Genomic DNA, 24,186 nt, shown 5'->3' with positions numbered 1-24,186 from the left:
TCGAAAAAATACATGAAATCCCTTCAGGTTCGAGGCCGCAGTAAGGGGAGTCCGAATATGAACTTTGGACTCTAAACACCTATGGATGGACGGGGGACTGAAATATGGAATAACGGAGTTTTCAGCCAGGCTCTTCCATCTAAAACACAAACCCATCACAGACCTCTTCCACCAGCTGAGGAGGCTGTAGGAAGGGGTGTGTGAGGGGTCAGGTGTGTGTGGTACGTGTGTAGTGGGTGTTTAGCAAGCACAGTCCTGGTGGGGGCGTTCGGGCTGCTCGGTGAGCTGGGGCCCCTGTTTGGCCCCTGTGACGGCAGGGTCGGCGTTGTCTAAGCTCTCCGACATCTTCTCACAGATGATGTCCACCAGCCGCTCAAACGTCTGCTTGACGTTGATGTTGTCCTTGGCACTGCACTCAAAGTACTCAAAGCCTGCAGAGGAGAGGAAAGACAGATGTCTGATTAATTAAGAGTCCTTTGAATGTAACGCAATGTGTATTTGTTGTAATGAGCAACACTTTACATGAACTTGTACTTTTGGCGTGAAGTTGCTCAATAACTACTCCGGCAAGCAGAACGTAATTACTCAGCTGTACACAGTAACAGCAGAGTAGGCACATAAAACAATGACTCATTTTCTAGGGAAAGGACACAGGATTTATTACTATATTACTGGGTAATTAACTCACCCAGTTGGTCAGAGAGCTGCCGGCCCCTGTCTGCTGCCACCACCCTCTCGTCTTCCATGTCACACTTGTTTCCCACCAGCAGGACCTGGGCGTTGTCCCAGGAGTACGTCTTGATCTGGGTGGACCTGACACACACGCATTCAACTGTTGTAGTTATATTACGGATCCAATCACAGCTAAAGAAAATTGAGTTCCATGCATTGACCCTCATCCTAACGGGCAAAGCAAGTGACGATTGACTGGTACTGCCATTGTTTCACCCAGTCGTCAAATTATTCACATTTTGCAGTACATACACTACATGACCAAAAAAAAGAAAGTGTGGACACCTGCTCATCAAACATCTCATTCCAAAATCATGGGCATTAATACGGAGTTAGTCCCCCCCCCCCTTGCTGCTAAAACAGTCCCCTCTTCTGGAAAGGGTTTCCACTAGATGTTGGAACATTGCTGCGGGGGACTCGCTTCCATTCAGCCACAAGAGCATTAGTGAGGTCGGGCACGAATGTTGGATGATTAGGCCTGGCTCGCAGTCGGTGTTCCAAATCATCCCAAAGGTGTTCGATGGGGTTGAGGTCAAGGCTCTGTGCAGGCCAGTAAAGTTCTTCCACACCGATCGACAAACCATTTCTGAATGGACCTCGCTTTGTGCACGGGGGCATTGTCATGCTGAAACAGGAAAAGGCCTTCCCCAAACTGTTTCCACAAAGTTGGATGCACAGAATCATCTAGGATGTCATTGTATGCTGCAGCATTAAGATTTCCCTTCACTGGAACTAAGGGGCAATGCCCGAACCATGAAAAACAGACCCAGACCATTATTCCTCCTCCACCAAACTTGACGCTATGCATTGGGGCAGGTAGCGTTCTCCTGGCATCAGTAAAACCAAGATTCGTCCGACGGACGGCCAGGTGGTGAAACATGATTCAACACGCCAGAGAACACTTTTCCACTGCTCCACTGAGTCCAATGGAGGTAGCTTCACACCACTCCAGCTGACGCTTGGTATTGCGACACCATTCGCAATACCATCTTAGGCTTGTGTGCAGCTGCTCGGCCATGGAAAGCCATTTCATGAAGCTCTTGACGAACAGTTATTGTGCTGATGTTGCTTCCAGAGCCAGTTTGGAACTCGGCAGTGAGTGTTGCAACCGAGGACAGACGATTTTTACTCGCTACCCGCTTCAGCACTCGGCGGTCCTGTTCTGTGAGCTTGTGTGGCTGAGCCGTGGTTGCTACTAGATCTTTCCTCTTCACAATAACAGCACTTATAGTTGTTGAACGGTGCCACATTGAAAGTCACTGAGCTCTTCAGTAAGGCCATTCTACTGCCAATGTTTGTCTATGGAGATTGCATGGTGGTGTGCTCGATTTTATTAACCTGTCGGCAACGGGTGTGGCTGTCCACATACTTTTGTATATCGTGTAAATACCGATACAGACAGACAAACATGCATACAGTTGTTTCACACACACAGGTCCCGTACCAGTCCTGCACGGCGTTGAAGGAGTCCTCGTTGGTGATGTCATACATGAGGATGAAGCCCATGGCTCCTCTGTAGTAGGCCGTGGTGATGGTCCTGTAGCGCTCCTGTCCGGCAGTATCCTGGGAGAAACACACATATCACACAATGAATCATTATCTTACACACACATAATCACGCACAAAAATAGTCCTGCAGCAGAAAAAGCACTCCAAATCCCAATGTACTACAGCATATAAGAAGAACGCATTAAGTTGAACCCCACATCCACGTTTAAACATTGTAGCTGCATATAACAATGTAGTTGTGGATTTAAAAAAAAGACAAAATACTAACATCAGAATATTCTATGTGATGTCAGAAGTTTAGTTATAGTATCAATTTATAGCCAGCACATGCCGCAGTGCAGTATATCAGGGTAAAACACTGTTTTATACCTGAAATATGTCACTTTTGGGGCGAGCCGACCACATTCACATTGAAATGCGAGATATAAATCTGCCACTCTCCTTGAAGTGAAAGGAGCTTGTTTAAGAAGTGGTAGATCGGTTCTATGTGCTCTATTTCTATGCTTCCCATTCTTAAGTTTAGTTTGTCTTTTACATTCGGTTTTGAACACCAGCTTCAAACAGCTGAAAACAATGTTTTTGGTTTAATTAAAAACATATTTCACAACGGTTTAGATGGTACAATGATTCTCTACATTATCCATTGCTTGTTTTGTCACAAACTGAAATTAGGCGAACTATTTGAATTTTAGCAACCCGGAAATGGCGGAGCAATTTATGCATATTTCACATTTAAACAAGCAGTGAGATAGATGGGAGTCATTAGCCCATAAATGATTCTACACTTGAGAGACAGCAATGGCAGCCGCTTTGGCAAATGAATCGAGGCGATTTAGGAAACCACACACATTTATCAGCATCTCTGTTCATTTTTTCCGTCTTCAGCTATCTTATGACACAGGGACGTGGTCGTCCTCACAAGATCATATGAAGAGAGTGACAGCATATAATCTTGATTTATTCCACACGTCAAGCATCATATAAATCAAGATTATATATTGGGTGTGGATGTACCCTCCTTATTAAAGTCTTGTGATGAGAATAGCTACCACCACCTTAGATCTGAGCAGTGTGTGTATTGCTTATGTGAGCTGTTCTTTGACCAAATAGGGCTATCTTCTGTATATCAACCCTACCATGTCACAGTACAACTGATTTAGTCAAACGCAGTGAGGAAAGAAATTCCACAAATTAACTTTTAAATATGGCACACCTGAAATGCATTCCAGGTGACTACCTCATGTAGCTGGTTGAGAGAATGCCAAGAGTGTGCAAAGCTGTCATCAAGGCAAAGGGTGGCTACTTTGAAGAATCTCACATATAAAATATATTTAGATTTGTTTAACACTTTTTTGGTTACTACATGATTCCTTATGTCTTCACTATTATTCTACAATGTAAAAATAAATAAAAACCCTGGAATGAGTAGGTGTCCCCAAACTTTTGACTGGTAATGTATGTGTTGTTCGACAGCGAGGTCTACTCTGCTGAAAGGGGTGGATGCAGACGACCCACCATGACGCATGTGGTGTCACAACCAATCTTCTTCAGAACTAAATGTATTCCTCACAGGAGCCACAGACAGAGAGAAAGAGAGAGAGATAGACTGGCACTAGAGACACAAACCTCCTGCCAGTGTACCGATACTGCGGATACTGCTCCTCTCCGCCCCCTTCCCTCTCCAGGCACCGCTGTCATAGGCCTCTAATGGAGATGTGTGCATGAAAGCATAGGGGTCTGCCAAAATCCTAAACAAACTCGCCCCCTAAAAAGCCAAACTTTCGTACGGAAAAGCATCTGCTAAATGGCATATATTACTATTATAGTATGAGTCTAGCCTATTGTCATGCGATATTTCCCATCTTTCCCCCATTACTGTATAGCCTATTGGTATCAAACTTGGAGAACTGGCCTGCATGCCAAGACATTTGAGCATATGAAAATAAGGTAAAACAGTAGTCACCAACCCTGGTCCTGGTGTGCTACATACAGGTTATGCAAGCCTTTGTTCCAGTCCAACACTAACACACCCGAGTCAATTAATCACGCTCTTGTCGAGCAGTTATTCTTTGGATCGGGTGTGTTAGTGCTTGGTTGAAACAAAAGCCTGTACATTTGCTCTCCAAGGCCAGGGTTGGCGATTACTTACCACTGTGGTTAAATCTGTCAATGTCAGTTTTTCACCTAAACCAGGCGACTATGTATCCATAAGATGAGATACATTTGTCATTTGGGGGAGCAATCCCCAGTGCAGTCAAAACCCAGACTGTTCTGTGTTATATACAGCACCAGTCAAACGTTTGGACACACCTACTCATTCAAGGGTTCTTTATTTTTACTATTTTCTACACTGTAGAATAATAGTGAAGACATCAAAACCATGAAAAAACATGTATGGAATCATATAGTAACCAAAAAAAGTCAAACAAAATCAAAATATATTTTAGATTTGAGATTCTTCAAAGTAGTCACCCTTTTGCCTTGATGACAGCTTTGCACACTCTTGGCATTCCCTCAACCAGCTTCATGAGGTAGTCACCTGTAATGCATTTCAATTAACAGGTGTGCCTTGTTAAAAGTGAAATAGTAGAATATCTTTCCTTCTTAATGCGTTTGAGCCAATCAGTTGTGTTGTGACATGGTAGTGGTGGTATACCGAAAATAGCCCTATTTAGTAAAAGACCAAGCCCATATTATGGCAAGAACAGCTCAAATAAGCAAAGAGAAGCGATCATCCATCATTATTTTAAGACACGAAGGTCAGTCAATATGGAACATTTCAAGAACTTTGAAAGTTTCTTCAAGTGCAGTCGCAAAAACCATCAAGCACTATGATGAAGCTGGCTCTCATGAGGACAGCCACAGGAAAGGAAGACCCAGAGTTACCTCTGCTGCAGAGGATAAGTTAATTCGAGTTACAAGCCTCAGAAATTGCATCCCAAATAAATGCTTCAGAGTTCAAGTAACAGACACATCAACATTAACTGCTCAGAGGAGACTGTGTGAATCAGGCCTTCGTGGTCGAATTGCTGCAAAGAAACCACTACTAAAGGACACAAATAAGAAGAAAAGACTAGCTTTGGCCAAGAAACACAAGCAATGGACATTAGACAGGTGGAAATCTGTCCTTTGGTCTGATGAGCTCAAATTGGAGATGTTTGGTCCCAACCGCAGTGTCTTTGTGAGACGCAGAGTAGGTGAACAGATGATATCTGCATGTGTGGTTCCCACCATGAAGCATGGAGGTGGTGTGGTGGTGTAGGGGTGCTTTGCTGGTGACAGTCTGTGCTTTATCTAGAATTCAAGGCACACTTAACCTGCATGGCTACCACACATTCTACAGTGATACCACACATTCTGCAGTGATATGCCATCCCATCTGGTTTGCTCTTAGTGGGACTATCATTTGTTTTTCAACAGGACAATGACCCAACACACCTCCAGGCTATGTAAGGGCTATTTGACCAAGAAGGAGAGTGATGGAGTACTGCATCAGATGACCTGGCCTCCACAATCACCTGACCTCAACCCAATTGAGATGGTTTTGGATGAGTTGGACCACAGAGTCAAGGAAAAGCAGCCAACAAGTGTTCAGCATATGTGGGAACTCCTTCAAGACTGTTGGAAAAGCATTCCAGGTGAAGCTGATTGAGAGAATGCCAAGAGTGTGCAAAGTTGTCATCAAGGCAAAGGGTGGCTGTTTGTCCCTATTCGGGAGTATCGTCGGACGGGACCACAGTGTCTCCCAACCCCTTCTGTCTCAGCCTCCAGTATTTATGCTGCAATAGTTTGTGTCAGGGGGCTAGGGTCAGTCTGTTATCTGGAGTATTTCTCCTGTCTTATCCGGTGTCCTGTGTGAATTTAAGTATGCTCTCTAATTCTCTCGCGCCATCTTTCTCAGAGGACCTGAGCCCTAGGACCATGCCTCAGGACTACCTGGCCTGATGACTCCTTGCTGTCCCCAGTCCACTTGGTCGTGCTGCTGCTCCAGTTTCAACTGTTCTGCCTGCGGCTATGGAACCCTGACCTGTTTACCAGATGTGCTACCTGTCCCAGACCTGCTGTTTTCAACTCTCTAGAGACAGCAGGAGCGGTAGAGATACTCTGAATGATCGGCTATGAAAAAGCCAACTAACATTTACTCCTGAGGTGCTGACCTGTTGCACCATCTACAACCACTGTGATTATTATTATTTTACCCTGCTGGTGGTCTATGAACATTTGAACATCTTGGCCATGTTCTGTTATAATCTCCACCCGGCACAGCCAGAAGAGGACTGGCCACCCCTCATAGCCTGGTTCCTCTCTAGGTTTCTTCCTTGGTTCCGGTTTTACTCTGGAGTTTTTCCTAGCCGCCGTGCTTCTACACCTGCATTGCTTTCTGTTTGGGGTTCTAGGCTGGGTTTCTGTTCAGCACTTTGTGACATCAACTGATGTGAGAAGGGCTTTATAAATACATTTGATTGATTGGCTACTTTGAGGAATCTAAAATATATTTAAATTTGTTTAACACTTTTTTGATTAATACATGTGTTATTTCATAGTTTTGATGTCTTTACTATTATTATATACAAATAAAGAAAAACCCTTGCATGAGTAAGTGTGTCCAAACTTTTAACTAATATATATATATATATATATATATATATATATATATATATATATATATATATATATATATATATATATATATATATATATATATATATATATATATATATATATATATATATTCACACTATGAAGTTAGAAATAATGTGAAATTGTGAAAAGTATGATAATGCTCTTTTAGTGTAAGAGCTGTTTCAAAAGACTGCCTGAAATGTCAGCCTGTGTTGGTGGGATGGAGTTTTGGCCTGCCTTGTGACATCACGGTTCCAAACCGCTCTGCCAATAACAGGTCGTTTTCAGTTTCTCTCCTCACTCTTAGACACTTCAAGCTAAATTCTTGCTTGAGAAATTGCTCTTTGCTAAGAAGCTGTGTTTGTTTCTTTTTTTTAAACCATTTTAATTGAAAACAATCACAGTAAAGTACTTCATTGTTACCCAGAAAGTATTTGATATTGAGATAAAATCAGTTGCATTGGACCTTTAAAGCCAGAACACCCCTAATAACAAACATGACCTCATTTGTGGTTAACAGAGGGATGACAGAATCAGTTAAGGTCAGTGTCTCACCCAGATCTGCAGCTTTATCCTTTTGTCGTTCCTGTAGATGGTCTTCACCTTGAAGTCGATGCCCACCGTGCTGACGAAAGCCGGCGTGAAGGAGTCATCAGCATAGCGAAACAGGAAGGAGGTTTTACCCACACTGCTGTTGCCAATGATCAGGATCTTGAACATGTAGTCGAAGTTCTGGTCGGAGGACTCCTTCTGTCCATAGGTGGCTGTTGCTGAGGCCATCTTTGAAGGGAGAAAAGCAGAGCGCAAATCACACCGGGACATTCGGGGTCTAAATTTCTTTCCCAGGACTTTCAGTTTGTGATTATTATTATTTTTTAAATGGGACTAATAGTAAAGACATGCATTTTAATGGTAAATATGCATTACCTATTAATGTGGCATGAACACAACCTGCCTAGAGGTTCTCTTCCGATTGTCAAACAAATCACTTAGTAGACCTGCGCACGTTGTTCCACTACAAAATAATTTGTTTTCAAACAGTGCATTTTGAGCCCGCTGTAGGAGCCATGAAGCTTATAGACTGCATCTCTCTGCACCTTTTGTATGGGAATATGTGTATTGGAGCTATTTATATTTTATATGCCTAATATAAAAAGGTAACTTCACCTTAAGGCCCGTAAAATGGTTAAAAACTCCAGCCACCTAAGCCATAGACTGTTCTATCGGCTTCCGAACGTGCATCAAGTCTGACACCAACAGGCTCCTGAACAGCTTCTATCCCCAAGCCATAAGATTGCTAAATAGCTAACAAAATGGCTACACGGACTATCAGAGTTGCCCCTTGTATTTTATTTTTGCACTGTTTATGCACACTGACACACCAACACACACACACACACACACACACAACACACACGGGTTGGGCGGTATCCAGATTTTCATATCATCATACCGGAATATACGGTATTACTGGTTTAGTACACAAGGGGGCGCCAAAAATGCAAAAAAAAAGCCCATTGGGCGTCTATTACCAGAATGTTAACAAAAAAAGCACAATAAGGGATTTCCATGGAGGCTGCTAGCTAAATATGCTAACGAGCGCAAACAAAAATAAACTAATTGCAAAGACAGGTAATCCAGCTCATAAAGTCATACATATATAGTTAGGAGCTACCGAATGTCATTTTTGGTGAGCTTGGATAAGTGAATGAGAGAAACTGTGCAAATGAACAAAATTGACGCATGATCGTCTGAAGGATGAACAGTACCGGCTCTGAAGTAGCATGTGTACACGTGGTGTCTGTGTGTAAATCTTAAATCGCTAGGGCAACAGGCCTGCTCTGCTCTAAGAAGAGAGAAAACAGCAGAGAAGTGAGAGGAGAAAAAAAAAAACTAGGAAATCTAGATATTTGTACAGCTGCCACCAACTCACCTTAATTCAGCCACTTACTTCGATTAACTAGCAAGTCAAATTTAGGGGTTGGGTTAATGCAGAATTCTGCATTTTTCTTACAGGAAAATAAGACATTTCTTATGCGTTGTATCTTTCTGCGTTTTGTAAATGCAGATCTGAAATGCTTCTTATTGTCATTTCTGCTCGACATCAAGACACATTTGGTGCTTCAGCTACACTTCTCCACTGAGAATTCCCCTTACGGGCTTTCTATCCGCAGACAGCGCTCTGACTGATGTGTAGCTACTTTTCTCCGGTAAAAATGCAAGATTATATTTAAGCAAAACCTTAGGAAATGTAGCTGGCTACATTATTTTTATAATAAACATTAGAAATCTGATGGCCATGCATAGTTTTTTTCCCCAAAAAGACCAGGCTTTTTCATTGTAAGCTCATTTAGCCCACTTGTGTGTCATCTGATGAAAATTAAGCTATTTTCTCATGAATGTGTTGCACTAATGTATTTTCTGTGAAGTAATACTATAGTTGCACGTCCCTGATTACTCTATTGAAGAAAATAAAAAACACTTTACTTGCGTTACAAAACACGACCCCCGTCTATACACAGCTGGACCTGCTCCTGCTTTCTCCCGTTGTGCCATTTACAAACAAACACATGACTGTCTCAACTGTTCTGGGGAACTACGGTAAGCTTCCTAATGTGAAATAATGTGACAGGAGAAAAAGAAAAGCGATCTGCTTTATTTCCTAACGTATTGCACAAGTTGACTGCCGGTATTTATTACTTTAAAAAGTAGCTACAAATATGACAATTTATTGAAATACTTCAAAAGAAAGAGTTTCAAATGGTATTGAAGGTAGTGAAAATCATCCCATGGCTATTTCCAAATAACTCAGTAAACGACATACCGCCCAAGCCTAATGCACACACATTTATACTGACTCCACACACACTGCTGCTACTCTGTATATCATATCCTGATGCCTAGTCACCTTACTCCTATCTATACATATCTACCGCTCTCACTCCAGTATCCCTGCACGTTGTAAATATGGTATTGGAGCTGACCCTGTATATAGCTTACTTAATTCCCGTGTTCTTATTTTATTTCTTGTGTTGTTTTACCTTATGTTATTTTTAGTACTACATTGATTACTGCATTGTTGGGTTTAGATCTGGCAAGACAGGCATTTCACTGTACTTGTGCATGTGACATTAAAACTTCAAAAGAGTAACGCTTGGAAAGCGGTTTCTTGTGGAAGCGTGATTGACGGCTCTCTCCTCTGCCAGTGGCTTTTCATAGGGAATCGCCACTACACCTGCCATTTGAGGAATGGAAAGAGACATCGGTTACAAAACACCAAAAACTGTAATGACATTCGGCGATTGTCATTAGGCCTACACTCTTGTAGCCCGAGTTAATTGATGCGTCTTGCTGACAAATTGACCTTCTTTGTCAAAAGGAAAGCTGGGAGACCTGAAAAGGGTCTGAAATACAGGAGGCAAATACAGCTGTCCCGGGAAGCTGAAGGGCCCATTTGAAACAATGTTGCAAGTTCACTAGCTGGCTGGACCCAGTCAATAGAATGATGTAAGTTTGCTAGCGAAAGACAGTGGAAGTAGAGCGATGAATGCGATTGAAAGAACATGAACCAACTGAGCTCCCTGGGCCCTTTAATTTGCACACTGTAGAAGAGGATGGATGACACAAAAGTATTAATGTCTTCATTCAAAATGACAGAAGTCCATGGAGGAAATGTGCAGTTAAGTAGGCTGATCTAGAGGCGAAAGAAACGCACACCTCTTTAGGCTGGCTAGCGGAGTGGAACACTTAAAAAATAAATCAAAGGAGAGCCACACACTCTAGGAGCTCAGATGCAAAAATATTTATGTCCAACGTTTCAACAGATAAGCTGTCTTCATCAGGGTATAATGACAAACACTGTGGGATGACTAATTTATATAGTGCAGTTAAGTAGACTGACCTACCAAATTATTATCACTCATGTCACCAGTATTGCACTTTATGAAAAATAGTTTAATAAAAAGTATAGTTTTAATAAAAGTCAACATGTTTCTGGCATCAAACTAGTTTTGAAATATTTCAACAGCAGTGGCCAATAGAATGAGAAGTTTACTGCTGAGAAAGGGACAGATAACTTATGTCAAAACTGCAGTACATTAGTCAACATCAATCAGTATGATCTATGTTCAATGAGCCGTAAAGCCTTTTACTAAATTATTGACTTGGGAAGTTACACAGAGAAAAAACGTCAAAATGTATTTAAATCAACTGAAGAGAACGAGGTCTTAAAATAACCTAAAGCAATATATTTTTTGGGAATGCTATCAGGGCTTGACTTGGACTGAAATAGGTGCCGCTACTCATTTTAAGTGCCGGTACTGTTTACCTTTAGGTGCAAGAACTCTGCAATACTTTTGCGCTAATACTCTATAAAACGCCTCGATCACACCGTTAGCGTTATTTCCTTTTGGTACACCAGAAGTGCATTCATTTCCAATGGAACGCTGAGCTTTCCTTGCAGCATCGCTATATATCCAGATGATGCCTCGTACTATTTTGCTCAATGACGCTGTCGGTGTGATCGAGGCGTAAGAGGTGCAGGAACTCTAGCTGTGGAAAAACTGTGGTGGTGGTACTCAGTTTGTGATCCCACGCATGGTTTCCGCACAGATTTGTGCCTACGCATTGTCGTGACGTGACTATCATTTACTTCTTGAGGGCCAGGGGCAGTACTTGGAAATTCAGATGACTGACGTGCCCAAAGTAAACTGCCTGTTACTCAGGCCCAGAAGCTAGGATATGCATATAGTCGGCAGCATTGGATAGAAAACACTCTGAAGTTTCTAAAACTGCTAAAATAATGTCTGAGTATAACAGAACTGATATGGCAGGCGAAGCCCTGAGGAGAATCCATCCAAGATAAAAAAAAAAAATTTGAGGTGTCTGCCCATTCTAATCCTTATTATTGGGAAAATAAATGGAATTGATGGAGCCTAGGGCTTCCACTAACTCTTTAGAAAGAGTTTCAGGCTTGGTTTTTGAAAAATGAGCTAGAATTTGTAGTTTTTCTAGGTGGCTCCCATTTTGACTGCAGTATTGTGGCACGCGTGGATGAGGGCACGCACTTCGTTATTTATCTCCGGTAATGAACATACTATTCGCCGTCTTAAATTTGATCATTTATTTACATATTAGGATACCGGAGGATTGATTACAAACGTTGTTTGACTTGTTTGGACGAAGTTCATTGGTAACTTTTGGGAGTCCTTTGTATGCATTTTGAACGAGGGAAAGAGGTGGATTACTGAATCAAGCGCCAACTAAACTGACTTTTTTGGGACATATAGAAGGACTTTATAGAACAAAACGATCATTTGATGTGTAGCTGGGACCCTTGGGATTGCAAACAGAGGTAGATCTTCAAAGGTAAGTGATTTATTTTAATCGCTATTTCTGACTTGTGTGACGCCTCTGCTTGTTTGGAAAATGTTTGTTATGCTTTTGTACGCGGGGCGCTGTCCTCAGATAATCGCATGGTATACTTTCGCAAAGCCTTTTTGAAATCTGACAAAGCGGCTGGAGTAACAAGATGTTAAGCTTTTAAATGATGTAGGACACTTGAATTTTCATGAATGTTTAATATTACGATTTTGTATTTGGTGGGGTTTCAGCACTAAGAGTTAATCTGATGACTTACTTATTTTATCAACTAACTATGTTTAAATGTTACTCGATTAAATTCATGTAACGACAACTCATTAGGAAGTTGGGGCGCCACGGGAAAAGTTGTTTAACAAGTTACTATCTCCTGACTTAAACTCTAAAGATATAAAGATAAAGATATACATTTTCCATATTGACTGACCTTCATGTCTTAAAGTAATGATGGACTGTCGTTTCTCTTTGCTTATATGAGCTGTTCTGGCCATATGATGGACTTGGTCTTTTACCAAATAGGGCTATCTTCTGATCACATTACTCCAATGCTAGCCTCTACACTGGCTTCCTGGTAAGACTAGGGCTGGGTTTTACTGCTAACCTACAAAGCATAACATGGGCTTGCTCCTATCTATCTTCCCGATTTGGTCCTGCCATACATACTTACACGTACACTATGGTCACAAGACGCAGGCCTCCTTACTGTCCCGAGAACATCTAAGCAAACAGCTGGAGGCAGGGGCTTTCTCCTATAGAGCTACATTTTTATGGAATGGTCTGCCTATCCATGTGAGGCGCAGACTCGGTCTCAACCTTTAAGTCTTTATTGAAGACTCATCTCTTCAGTTGGTCCTAGTAGTCTGGCCCATGGGTGTGAAGGTGAACGGAAAGGTACTGGAGTGACGAACCACCCTTGCTGTCTCTGCCTGGCCGGTTCCCCTCTCTCCACTGGGATTCTCTGCCTCTAACCCTATTATGGGGTCTGAGTCACTGGCTTACTGGTGCTCTTCCATGCCATCCCTGGGAGGGGTGCGTCACTTGAGTGGGTTGAGTCTCTGACGTGATCTTCCTGTCCGGGTTGGCGCCCCCGGACGGAGCCACAGTGTCTCCTGACTAGAGGTTGACCGATTATGATTTTTCAACGCTGATACCGATGCCGATTATTGGAGGGCCAAAAAAAGCAGATACCGATTAATCGGACAATTTTCAAAAAATTTATTTGTAATAATGACAATAACAACAATACTGAATTAACACTTATTTTAACTTAATATAATACATAAATAAAATCAATTTAGCCTCAAATAAATAATGAAACATGTTCAATTTGGTTTAAATAATGCAAAAACAAAGTGTTGGAGAAGAAAGTAAAAGTGCAATATGTGCCATGTAAGAAAGCTAACGTTTAAGTTCCTTGCTCAGAACATGAGAACATATGAAAGCTGGTGGTTCCTTTTAACATGAGTCTTCAATATTCCCAGGTAAGAAGTTTTAGGTTGTAGTTATTATGGGAATTATAGGACTATTTCTCTCTATACCATTTGTATTTCATTAAGCTTTGACTATTGGATGTTCTTATAGGCACTTTAGTATTGCCAGTGTAACAGTATAGCTTCCATCCCTCTCCTCGCCCCTACCTGGACTCGAACCAGGAACACATTGACAACAGCCACCCTCGAAGCAGCATTACCCATCGCTCTACAAAAGCCGCGGCCCTTGCAGAGCAAGGGGAACAACTACTCCAAGTCTCAGAGCGAGTGACGTTTGAAGCGCTATTAGCGCGCAACCCGCTAACTAGCTAGCCATTTCACATCGGTTCCACCGGGCTAATCTTGGGAGTTGATAGGCTTGAAGTCAAACAGCTCAATGCTTGAAGCATTGGAAGAGCTGCTGGCAAAACGCATAAAAGTGCTGTTTGAATGAATGCTTACGAGCCTGCTGGTGCCTACCATCGCTCAGTCAGACTGCTCTATCAAATCATAGACTTAATTATAACATAATAACACACAGAAATACGAGCCTCAGGTCATTAATATGGTCGAATTGGGAAACTATCATTTCGAAAACAAAACGTTTATTCTTTCAGTGAAATACGGAACCGTTCGGTATTTTATCTAACGGATGGCATCTCTAAGTCTAAATATTGCTGTTACATTGCACAACCTTCAATGTTATGTCATAATTACGTAAGATTCTGGCAAATTAGTTCGCAATGAGCCAGGCGGCCCAAACTGTTGCATATACCCTGACTCTGCGTGCAATGAACGCAAGAGAAGTGACAATTTCACCTGGTTAATATTGCCTGCTAACTTTTATTTTAGATAAATATGCAGTTTTCAAAATATATACTTCTGTGTATTGATTTTAAGAAAGGCATTGATGTTTATGGTTAGGTACACTTTGGAGTAACGACAGTCTTTTTTCGCGAATGCGCACCTCATCGATTATATGCAACGCAGGACACACTAGATAACTAGTAATATCATCAACCATGAGTAGTTAACTAGTGATTATGATTGATCGACTGTTTTTTTATAAGATAAGTTTAACGCTAGCTAGCAACTTACCATGGCTTCTTACTGCATTCGCGTAACAGGCAGGCTCCTCGTGAGGCAGGTGGTTAGAGCGTTGGACTAGTTAACCGTAAGGTTGCAAGATTGAAACCCCGAGCTGACAAGGCAAAAATCTGTCGTTCTGCACCTGAACAAGGCAGTTGACCCACCGTTCCTTGGCCGTCATTGTTAATAAGAATGTGTTCTTAACTGACTTGCCTAGTTAAATAAAGGTGTAAATAAAAAAATAAAAAGGCAAAATCGGCGTCCAATCGGCCCCAATTAATCAGCCATTCCGATTAATCGGTCGACCTCTAGTCCTGACCCCTCCAGTCTCAGCCTCTAGTAATTATTCTGCAATAGTTTATGTGTCGGGGGGCTAGGGTCAGTTTGTTATATCTGGAGTATTTCTCCTGTCTTATCCGGTGTCCTGTGTGAATTTAAGTGTATATTATTCTCTCTCTCTAACTAACTGATCGGCTATGAAAAGCCAACTGACATTTATTCCTGAGGTGCTGACCTGTTGCACCATCTACAACCACTGTGATTATTATTATTAATATTTGACCCTGCTGGTCATCTATGAATGGTTGAACATCTTCGCCATGTACTGTTATAATCTCCACCCGGCACAGGCAGAAGAGGACTGGCCATCCCTAAGAGCCTGGTTCCTCTCTAGGTTTCTTCCTAGGTTCCTGCCATTCTAGGGAGTTTTTCCTAGCCACCGTGCTTTTACATCTGCATTGCTTCCTGTTTGGGGTTTTGAGCTGGGTTTCTGTATAGCACTTTGTATAGCACCTTATCTTCACATAATCACTAGTTAACTACACATGGTTGATGATATTACAAGGTTAACTAGCTTGTCCCGTGTTGCATATAATCAATGCGGTGCCTATTAATTTATAATCGAATCACAGCCTACTTCAACTTTGCCAAAAGGGTGATGATTAGACAAGACAAAAGCGCATTCGTGAAAAAAAGCACATTCGTTGCACAAATGTACCTAACCATAAACAACATTTTTTAAACCTGCATATTTAGTTAAAATAAATGCATGTTAGCAGGCAGAAATTGTGTCACTTCTCTTGCGTTCAGTACAAGTAGAGTCAGGGTATATGCAACAGTTTGGGCCGCCTGGCTCGTTGTGAACTGTGTTTCTTCCTAACAAAGACCGTAATTAATTTTCCAGAATTAGAATGTAATTATGACAACATTGAAGGTTGTGCAATGTAACAGCAATATTTAGACTTAGACATCCTTAACCGTGTTGCCCAAAGCTAACATTATAAGCAGCCAGCTAGCTTCATCTGGCTAGTGAGGCTCGACCGGACCGGGTTGTGTTATGAAGGATTAGGCACAATAGCGGAATTTGCGGTTTGCCTTCAAAATAAAAGTATGTCATTGACAGCGAATACAAATAGTAGAATTATGCTATACTTTTATTTTGAAGGCTAACCGCAAAGTCCACTATTGTGGCTAATCCTTATTGTGGTTAGCTTCACATAGATGGGTCCGCCCACCGTTAATCAAATAAGACATTTCTTATAAATTAGGGTTATTTTAGATGATGATACCAAGCTATATAGTTAGCTAGCTAACTATAGCTACTGAAAAAAATTATGTCGTTTTGCTATGTTTTTGGGGAAGAACATTGTTTGCATCCATGAGCTAGCTAGCTTTTTTTAATGACCAGCACTGTAGGTGCAACTTACCAGCATCATTGCATACATATCGATGAATCATTGTGACATATCAAATACAAGTGATAGTGTAATCAATGTGTAATAACTACATAAAAAATTTATGAACTAGAGGTCGACCGATTAATTAGGGCCGATTTCAATCAATCGGAAATCTGTATTTTTGGATGATTTTTTATTTTATTACACCTTAATTGAATCTTTATTTAACTAGGCAAGTCAGTTAAGGACACATTCTTATTTTCAATGACGGCCTAGGAATGTGGGTGGGTTAACTGCCTTCTTCAGGGACAGAACGACAGATTTTTTACATTGACTGCTCGGGGATTCAATCTTGCAACCTTACAGTTACCTAGTCCAACGCTCTAACCACCTGATTACATTGCACTCCACAAGGAGCCTGCCTGTTACACGAATGCAGTAAGTTGCTAGCTAGCATTAAACTTATCTTGTAAAAAAACAATCAATCATAATCACTAGTTAACTACACATGGTTGATCATATTACTAGTTTATCTAGCGTGTCCTGCGTTGCATATAATCGATGCAGTGCGTATTCGCGAAAAAGAACTGTCATTGATCCAATGTGTACCTAACCATAAACATCAATGCCTTTCTTAAAATCAATACACAGAAGTATATATTTTTAAACCTGCATATTTAGCTAAAATAAATCCAGGTTAGCAGGCAATATTAACCAGGTGAAATTGTGTCACTTCTCTTGCATTCATTGCACGCAGAGTCAGGGTATATGCAACAGTTTGGGCCGCCTAATTTGCCAGAATTAAGGTTGTGCAATGTAACAGGAATATTTTGACTTATGGATGCCACCCGTTAGATAAAATACGGAACGGTTCAGTATTTCAATGAAAGAAAAAACGTCTTGTTTTCGAGATGATAGTTCCCGGATTCGACCATATTAATGACCTACGTCTGTGTGTTATTATGTTATAAATAAGTCTATGATTTGATAGAGCAGTCTGACTGGGCGGTGGTAGGCACCAGAAGGCTCGTAAGCATTCATTTGACAGCAGCTCTTCGCAATGCTTCAAGCATTGCGCTGTTTATGACTTCAAGCCTATCAACTCCCTAGATTAGGCTGGTGTAACCAATGTGAAGTGGCTAGCTAGTTAGCGGGGTGCGCGCTAATAGCTTTTCAAACGTCGCTCGCTCTGAGACTTGGAATGGTTGTTCACCTTGCTCTGCATGGGTAACGCTGCTTCGAGGGTGGCTGTTGTCGATGTGTTCCTGGTTCGAGCCCAGGTAGGGGCGAGGAGAGGGATGGAAGCTATACTGTTACACTGGCAATACTAAAGTGCCTATAAGAACATCCAATAGTCAAAGCTTAATGAAATACAAATGGTATAGAGAGAAAATAATTCCTAATTCCTATAATAACTACAACCTAAAACTTCTTACCTGGGAATATTGAAAGACTCATGTTAAAAGGAACCACCAGCTTTCATATTTAATTGTTATTTTTGCAACATGTCTGAAAGCCAGTTTGTCATTATGGGGCAGTGTGTGTGGATTGAGAGAAACAATTGAATCAATTTTAGAATAAATCTGGGGGGGGGGGGGGGGAATCAAGGGGTCTGAATACTTTCCAAATTCCCTGTAATTGCGTGCTATTCTTTGGGTGCTGTAATCAGTCGTTTTTGATTAAAAACTATTGTGTGACGTCAGCGCTGCAGCCCGCCCACACTAGTCGCCACTCAACCCCATTGTAAATCGTGGAGTTGAGTTTAATCAGCTAACCTACTTTCAAAATACATCTTTCCACTAAAGCACAGGATCAAAACAGATTTACCCCCCCCCCCAAAAAAAAAAAAAACGTCCATAACCCCATCTTGGGGAGGTGGAAATTTCCTTAGCATCTCTTCCCAAATGTAGGGTATTCCTAAAGGAATGTGTATTGCACATTATTCAATTCACCCCCCCCCATCTTCAACAACATAGGGGAAAACAGTAAAGTGAGCGTCCCATGTCGTGCCCTGGGGTGCTATAGTCTGCCCCTGCATATTATAGTGCGCTTATAACGTTTAACCAGAAATAAACGATGCTGCGATAATCTTTTTATTATTCACAGTTTAGCAATTCAATATTCAATTTAAAAAACATGTTGTTATAGATGAACGTATATAGTTACTGCTTTACATTGCTTGGACATTTCAGACACTAAAATCGTCTATGGCACACCTGTCTTTGCCAACGCACCCGACCAAGATCAACAAGGCGGAAACGTTGCGGCTTAGGCAATCATTGGCTAAACTGGCTAACAAGCTATGGCTGGGTGTCTTGAGAATAGATTTTAGCGCATGTCTAACATTGAATGGACATGCAGTTACATCAGGCGGTTTAACTTGACATTTGCTATAGTCAACGTATGTTGGTAGCTAATTGCATTTGCATGGGTTAGCCGTCTTGGTCACAGGGAGATCAATTAGGCTAAGACCATCCCTTTGGGTCACCACTGTTTCCTAGCTAGGTCCACAAGCTGGATAAATGGTACAGGGTCTCGCGCACAACTCAATCAGAAGAAAAAAAAATAACACTTCTACCCAATAATAGCTGCTCACGGTCAATCAAAAGGACTGTTGCTTTAATGACAAAATGTCGCTATTCTTCGTTTTAAAGAGCCGCATTGACAGCATAAACATTATTTCACCAGAAAATACATGTCTCCCTGCAATTAGGTTTAGCTAGCATACTAGTCTATTATTGATGCTAGCGAAGCATCCTTGTCTATATGTCAAATGAAGGTTACTCTTCCTTATTTTGCGACCACATTTGCCCTCTCCATTATTTGATTTACATCTGCCAAAATATTCAAACACTTTTTGGTGCAACTGTTATTTGTTTAAATGCCTCGCCAGACGATACAGGTTGCGGCTTACCGTGAATTGTCTGTTTTATCTGTAGCTCCGTTGCAGTAGTACCCAGTGTTGCACCTGCAGAAACTAGGGCGTCACTTGCGTGATAGTAGAGCTAGACAATGACTGGCAGACTGGTGGACCAATCAATACTGTTACGCTTGCTGAGCAACCTGAGGCACTATTCAACCAATCCAGTAAATGTGGTGGAAGAGTTAAGATGGAGCGTCTTTCTACCGGTTCACAGTAGTTATTACAGCCACAAAGTCAGGTCCAACTACGTAGTAGAAATGTAAAAACATTGTGGGTTGCTTTAAGGTCTTAATTTAAGGTTAGGGTCATCTTAGCGGTGTGGTTAAGGTTAGGGTTAGGTTTAAAATACAATTTTAAGGAGATACATTTTAAAAATAGGCGGGGTTTATGACGTTGTGGCTGTGGTAACTAGTGATGACCCTTGTTAATGTCCAAAAGCAGAAGTCTCGTCACAGGCTCTCTTTCCATTTCCTCTGAAATCCAGAGCATCCAGGTTGTTGGGGACTTGGCCACTGAGGTATAATGCCTTGATCACACCTATTGTGTTTTTATGCAGCATCATCTAGATATGTGTGCAACAAAAGTTCAACATTCACCTTCTGCTACCATTTCGGTCAAGCCTACATACAGTTTGACGCATACACTACCGGTCAACATTTGTATTTTTTATTTTTTTTGCATTTTCCAATTAAGAACATTCCAAATAAAATAAAAGTGAAAACATGTTAGACAACAATAGGACAAAGTGACAGTAACAGACGAGAGTAAAACATTTTTTTTTTTTTATTATAAACATACAATATATATATTTTTAATAATGAGACATTGGATCATATGGTCACATATTATACATTACGTGTGAAACATTATGTGAGGATTATATAGAGATTCAATCAATGTGATGTGGAGGGAGATTCTCGTTATAGTCAATAAAAGGTTGCCAAATTCTGTAAACTGTCTTTAACTTATTCCTCAAGCAGTAAGTGATTTTCTCCAGTGGGATACAACTATTAACTTCCGATAGCCACATTGCAACTGGCAGGGAGGAATCCAATTTCCATTTCAAGGCAATACATTTCTTGGCAATCGCTAGCAATATTTCTGTTAGCTTTATAGTATGGCTTTGCCTAAGATTGTTGTTAGTAAAGTTGCCCAGTAGACAGACCTCCGGGTCTGAAGGGAATGCAACCCCGTGAATTGAGGATATGGTATCGCATACCCCACCCCGTCAGAAACCGTGTAGTTTAGAACACTGCCAAGTGGAATGGAGGAATGTTCCTTCATCTGAGCCACATCTAAAACATAGGGAGGAGATATCTGGGTTGAACCTGTGCAGTCTAGAAGGGGTGATATAGAGCTGATGGAGGAAATTAAACTGGATCAATCTGTATCTGGAGTTCAATGTGGATGTAACACCATCCCTGCATAGGTCACTCCATAGATCCTCATCAAGATCAATACCCAGATCTTTTACCCATCTAAGTCGGGGTCTATCTAGCCCAGGCAGTGTTAGTCCTGACAAAAGAGCATCGTAAACACGGGAAATGGGCTTGGACAGTGGTTGGTCTGCGTGGCAGAGTTGTTCAATAGGTGACATCTTAGGTAGGTTCCATTGTCCCTTGAGAGTCACCCTAATAAAGTTTCATAGTTGTAGGTAGCTAAAGAAGTCCCTGTTAGGCAAGTGGTATTTCTGTTTCAGCTGATCAAAAGACAGAAGAACTCCCTCCTCATAACAATGTTCCAGAAGAGTGATCCCCTTATCAGACCAGGGTCTAAAGTTACTATTCTGGAAAAACATAGGAATCAATCTATTGTTCCATAAAGGGGTTTTATGGGAAAGGAATCCCCCTGGTCCGAACAGCTCATACAGTTTGCACCATGCCAGGACAGAATGTATGATTAAAGGGTTGTCTGTGATGGTTTTTACAGATTTTCTGTCCCATTTGTAAAACAATTCTGCCCCAGTGTCATCATTTACCTCAAGCTTTTCAATGTTCAACCATGAGGGAGAGGGACCATTGTCAAACCTCTGAGCCAGAAACCTAGACTGTGCAGCCCAGTAGTACATTCTAAAATTGGGGAGGTTTAAGCACCCTTGACTGTAATCAAGGGTCAGTTTATCCAGGCCAACCCTAGGGGTTTTGCCATGCCAGATAAACCGTCTGGTCAGCTTGTCGAGAGAGGAAAAGAATGCTGCGGGAACAGGGATAGGGAGAGATTGAAACAGATATAGAAATCTGGGCAGGACATTCATTTTAATGACATTGATTCTACCCAGTAGAGTGATAGGTAAGTCCATCCATTTACAAAGGTCACCCTCCACCTTTTGCAACAAACTGGCCAGATTGAGTTTATAGAGGTTGTTCAGATTACCATCCACCTTTATGCCCAAATATGTGAAGACCATAGGCGACCATCTAAAAGGAACCTTGTGCTTGATGGTATGATGGTCAAACTGGTCAACAGTTTAAGACCACCTACTCATTCAAGCGTTTTTCTTTATTTTTACTATTTTCTACATTGTAGAATAATAGCGAAGACATCAAAACTATGAAATAACACATGGAGTCATGTAGTAACCAAAAAAGTGTTAAACAAATCAAAATATATTTTATATTCTTCAAATAGCCACCGTTTGCCTTGATAACAGCTTTGCACATTCTTTGCATTCTGTCAACCAGATTCATGAGATAGACACCTGGAATGCATTTCAATGAACAGGTGTGCTTTCTTAAAAGTGAATTTGTGGAATTTCTTTCCTTCTTACAGCGTTTGAGCCAATCAGTTATGTTGTGACAAGGTAGGGGGGTATACAGAAGATAGGCTTATTTGGTAAAAGACCAAGTCCATATTATGGCAAGAACAGCTCAAATAAGCAAAGGGAAACGACAGTCCATCATTACTTGAAGACATGAAGGTCAGTTAATACAGAACATTTGAAAGTTTCTTCAAGTGCAGTCGTAAAACCATCAAGCGCTATGATGAAACTGGCTCTCATGAGGACCGCCGCAGGAATGGAAGACCCAGAGTTACCTCTGCCGCAGAGGATAAGTTCATTAGATTTACCAGCCTCAGAAATTGCAGCCCAAATAAATGCTTCACAGAGTTCAAGTAACAGACACATCGCAATATCAACTGTTCAGAGGAGACTGCGTGAATCAGGCCTTCATGGTTTATTTGCTGCAAAGAAACCACTATTAAAGGACACCAATAAGAAGAATAGACTTGCTTGGGCCAAGAAACAGGAGCATTGGACATTAGACCGGTGGAAATTTGTACTTTGGTCTGGAGTCCAAATTAGAGATTTTTGGTTCCAACTGTGTCTTTGTGAGACACAGTGTGGGTGAACTGATGATCTCCGCATGTGTTTCCCCCACCATAAAGCATGGAGGAGGAGGTGTTATTGTGTGGCGGTGCTTTACTGGTGACCCTGTCTGTGATTTATTTCGATTTCAAGGCACACTTAACCAGCATGGTTACCACAGCATTCTGCAGCGATACACCATCCCATCTGATTTGCGCTTAGTGGGACTATCATTTGTTTTTCAACGGGACAATGACCCAACACACCTCCAGGCTGTGTAAGGGCTATTTGATCAAGAGGGAGAGTGATGGAGTGCTGTATCAGAGTACCTGGCCTCCACAATCACCCAACCTCAACCAAATTTAGATGTTTTGGGATGAGTCGGACCGCATAGTGAAGGAAAAGCAGCCAACAAGTGCTCAGCATATGTGGAAACTCCTTCAAGACTGTTGGAAAATAATTCCAGGTGAAGCTAGTTGAGAGAATGCTAAGAGTGTGCAAAGCTGTCATCAAGGCAAAGGGTGGCTATTTGAAGAACATAAAATAACACTTTTTTGGTTACTACATGATTGTTATTTCATAGTTTTGATATCTTCACTATTATTCTACAATGTAGAAAATAGTAAAAATAAAGAAAAACCCCTGATTGAGTAGGTGTTCCAAAACTTTTGACCGGTAGTGTACGTTCGATTAATCCAACGTATGCACCACACAGAACGCACTGCAACTGCCTCTGCAATGCAATGCGACAAGGCAAACTCAGCGTTCCCTTGAAAAGTAATGTATTTCTGGTGTACCAAAATGCCATTACGCTGTCGATGTGATCGAGGAGTAGGAAGTACTGGACTGCATCCAAGATGTCTGCCCGTTGTTTTCAAGGTAATCTATTCACGTTTGCGGGTTCATGGAAGATCTATATCCATCAGTGGAGGCTCCTCAAAGGAGGAAGGGGAGGACCATCCTCCTCAGTGAATTTCAGAAAAATACAAATAATGAAACATAAAAAAGTTATCATTTTTAGATAAAGCTGTACTAAATATGTTCACGTCACCAAATAATTGATTAAAACACACTGTTTTGCAATGAAGGTCTACAGTAGTCTCAACAGACCTCTGTAGGGTAGCACCATGGTGTAGCCGGAGGACAGCTAGTTTCCATCCTTCCCCTTCCATAGACTTAAACAGTAATTATGACAACTTCCAAAGGACGTCTTCCAACCTATCAGAGGACTTGCAGCATGAACTGACATGCTGTCCACCCAATCAAAAGATCAGAGAATGAATCTAGTACTGAAAGCATAAGTTAATGTGGTGAGTAGATGACCGCAAAGAGAGGGAAAGAAAATAGTTGAATAGTTTTGAACAATTACAAGCGAAAGATAGTTTTTTTTCAAGTTCACTTACTTAACCAGCGAATGCAGCTAGCTAGTTTGGCCTACTCAAATACCTGGCTCAAACAGAGAGGAATGCAGTGTTAGCATAA

The 24,186-nt window shown here is 41.4% G+C and overlaps 1 protein-coding gene across 1 annotated transcript; it reads right to left on the bottom strand.

Moving 5' to 3' along the window:
• Positions 1–84: 84 nt before the first annotated feature.
• LOC109875097 (ras-related protein Rab-3A-like) lies at positions 85–19,717 on the bottom strand. The gene is made up of 5 exons (XM_020467286.2): positions 19,392–19,717; positions 7,420–7,644; positions 2,177–2,295; positions 689–813; positions 85–431 (listed from the first exon to the last, which is right to left on the bottom strand). The coding sequence occupies exons 2-5, from the start codon at positions 7,642–7,644 to the stop codon at positions 241–243; spliced, it is 660 nt and encodes a 219-aa protein (XP_020322875.1). The 5' UTR covers positions 19,392–19,717; the 3' UTR covers positions 85–240.
• Positions 19,718–24,186: the final 4,469 nt, after the last annotated feature.

Source organism: Oncorhynchus kisutch, linkage group LG30, assembly GCF_002021735.2.
Source record: "Oncorhynchus kisutch isolate 150728-3 linkage group LG30, Okis_V2, whole genome shotgun sequence".
NCBI classification, from domain to species: domain Eukaryota; kingdom Metazoa; phylum Chordata; class Actinopteri; order Salmoniformes; family Salmonidae; genus Oncorhynchus; species Oncorhynchus kisutch.
The sequence above is the reverse complement of the archived record's forward strand: the minus strand, read 5'-3'. Positions and strand labels throughout refer to the sequence as shown.

Bases quoted from the DNA above. Each gene is read 5' to 3' on its own strand.
- LOC109875097 (XM_020467286.2), bottom strand. From the start codon at position 7,644: ATGGCCTCAGCAACAGCCACCTATGGACAGAAGGAGTCCTCCGACCAG. The intron at 814-2,176 runs GTACGGGACCTG...CGTGTGTGTCAG, and splicing joins TTCAACGCCGTGCAGGACTG to GTCCACCCAGATCAAGACGT. The intron at 432-688 runs GTGAGTTAATTA...TCTCCTCTGCAG, and splicing joins GCAGCTCTCTGACCAACTGG to GCTTTGAGTACTTTGAGTGC.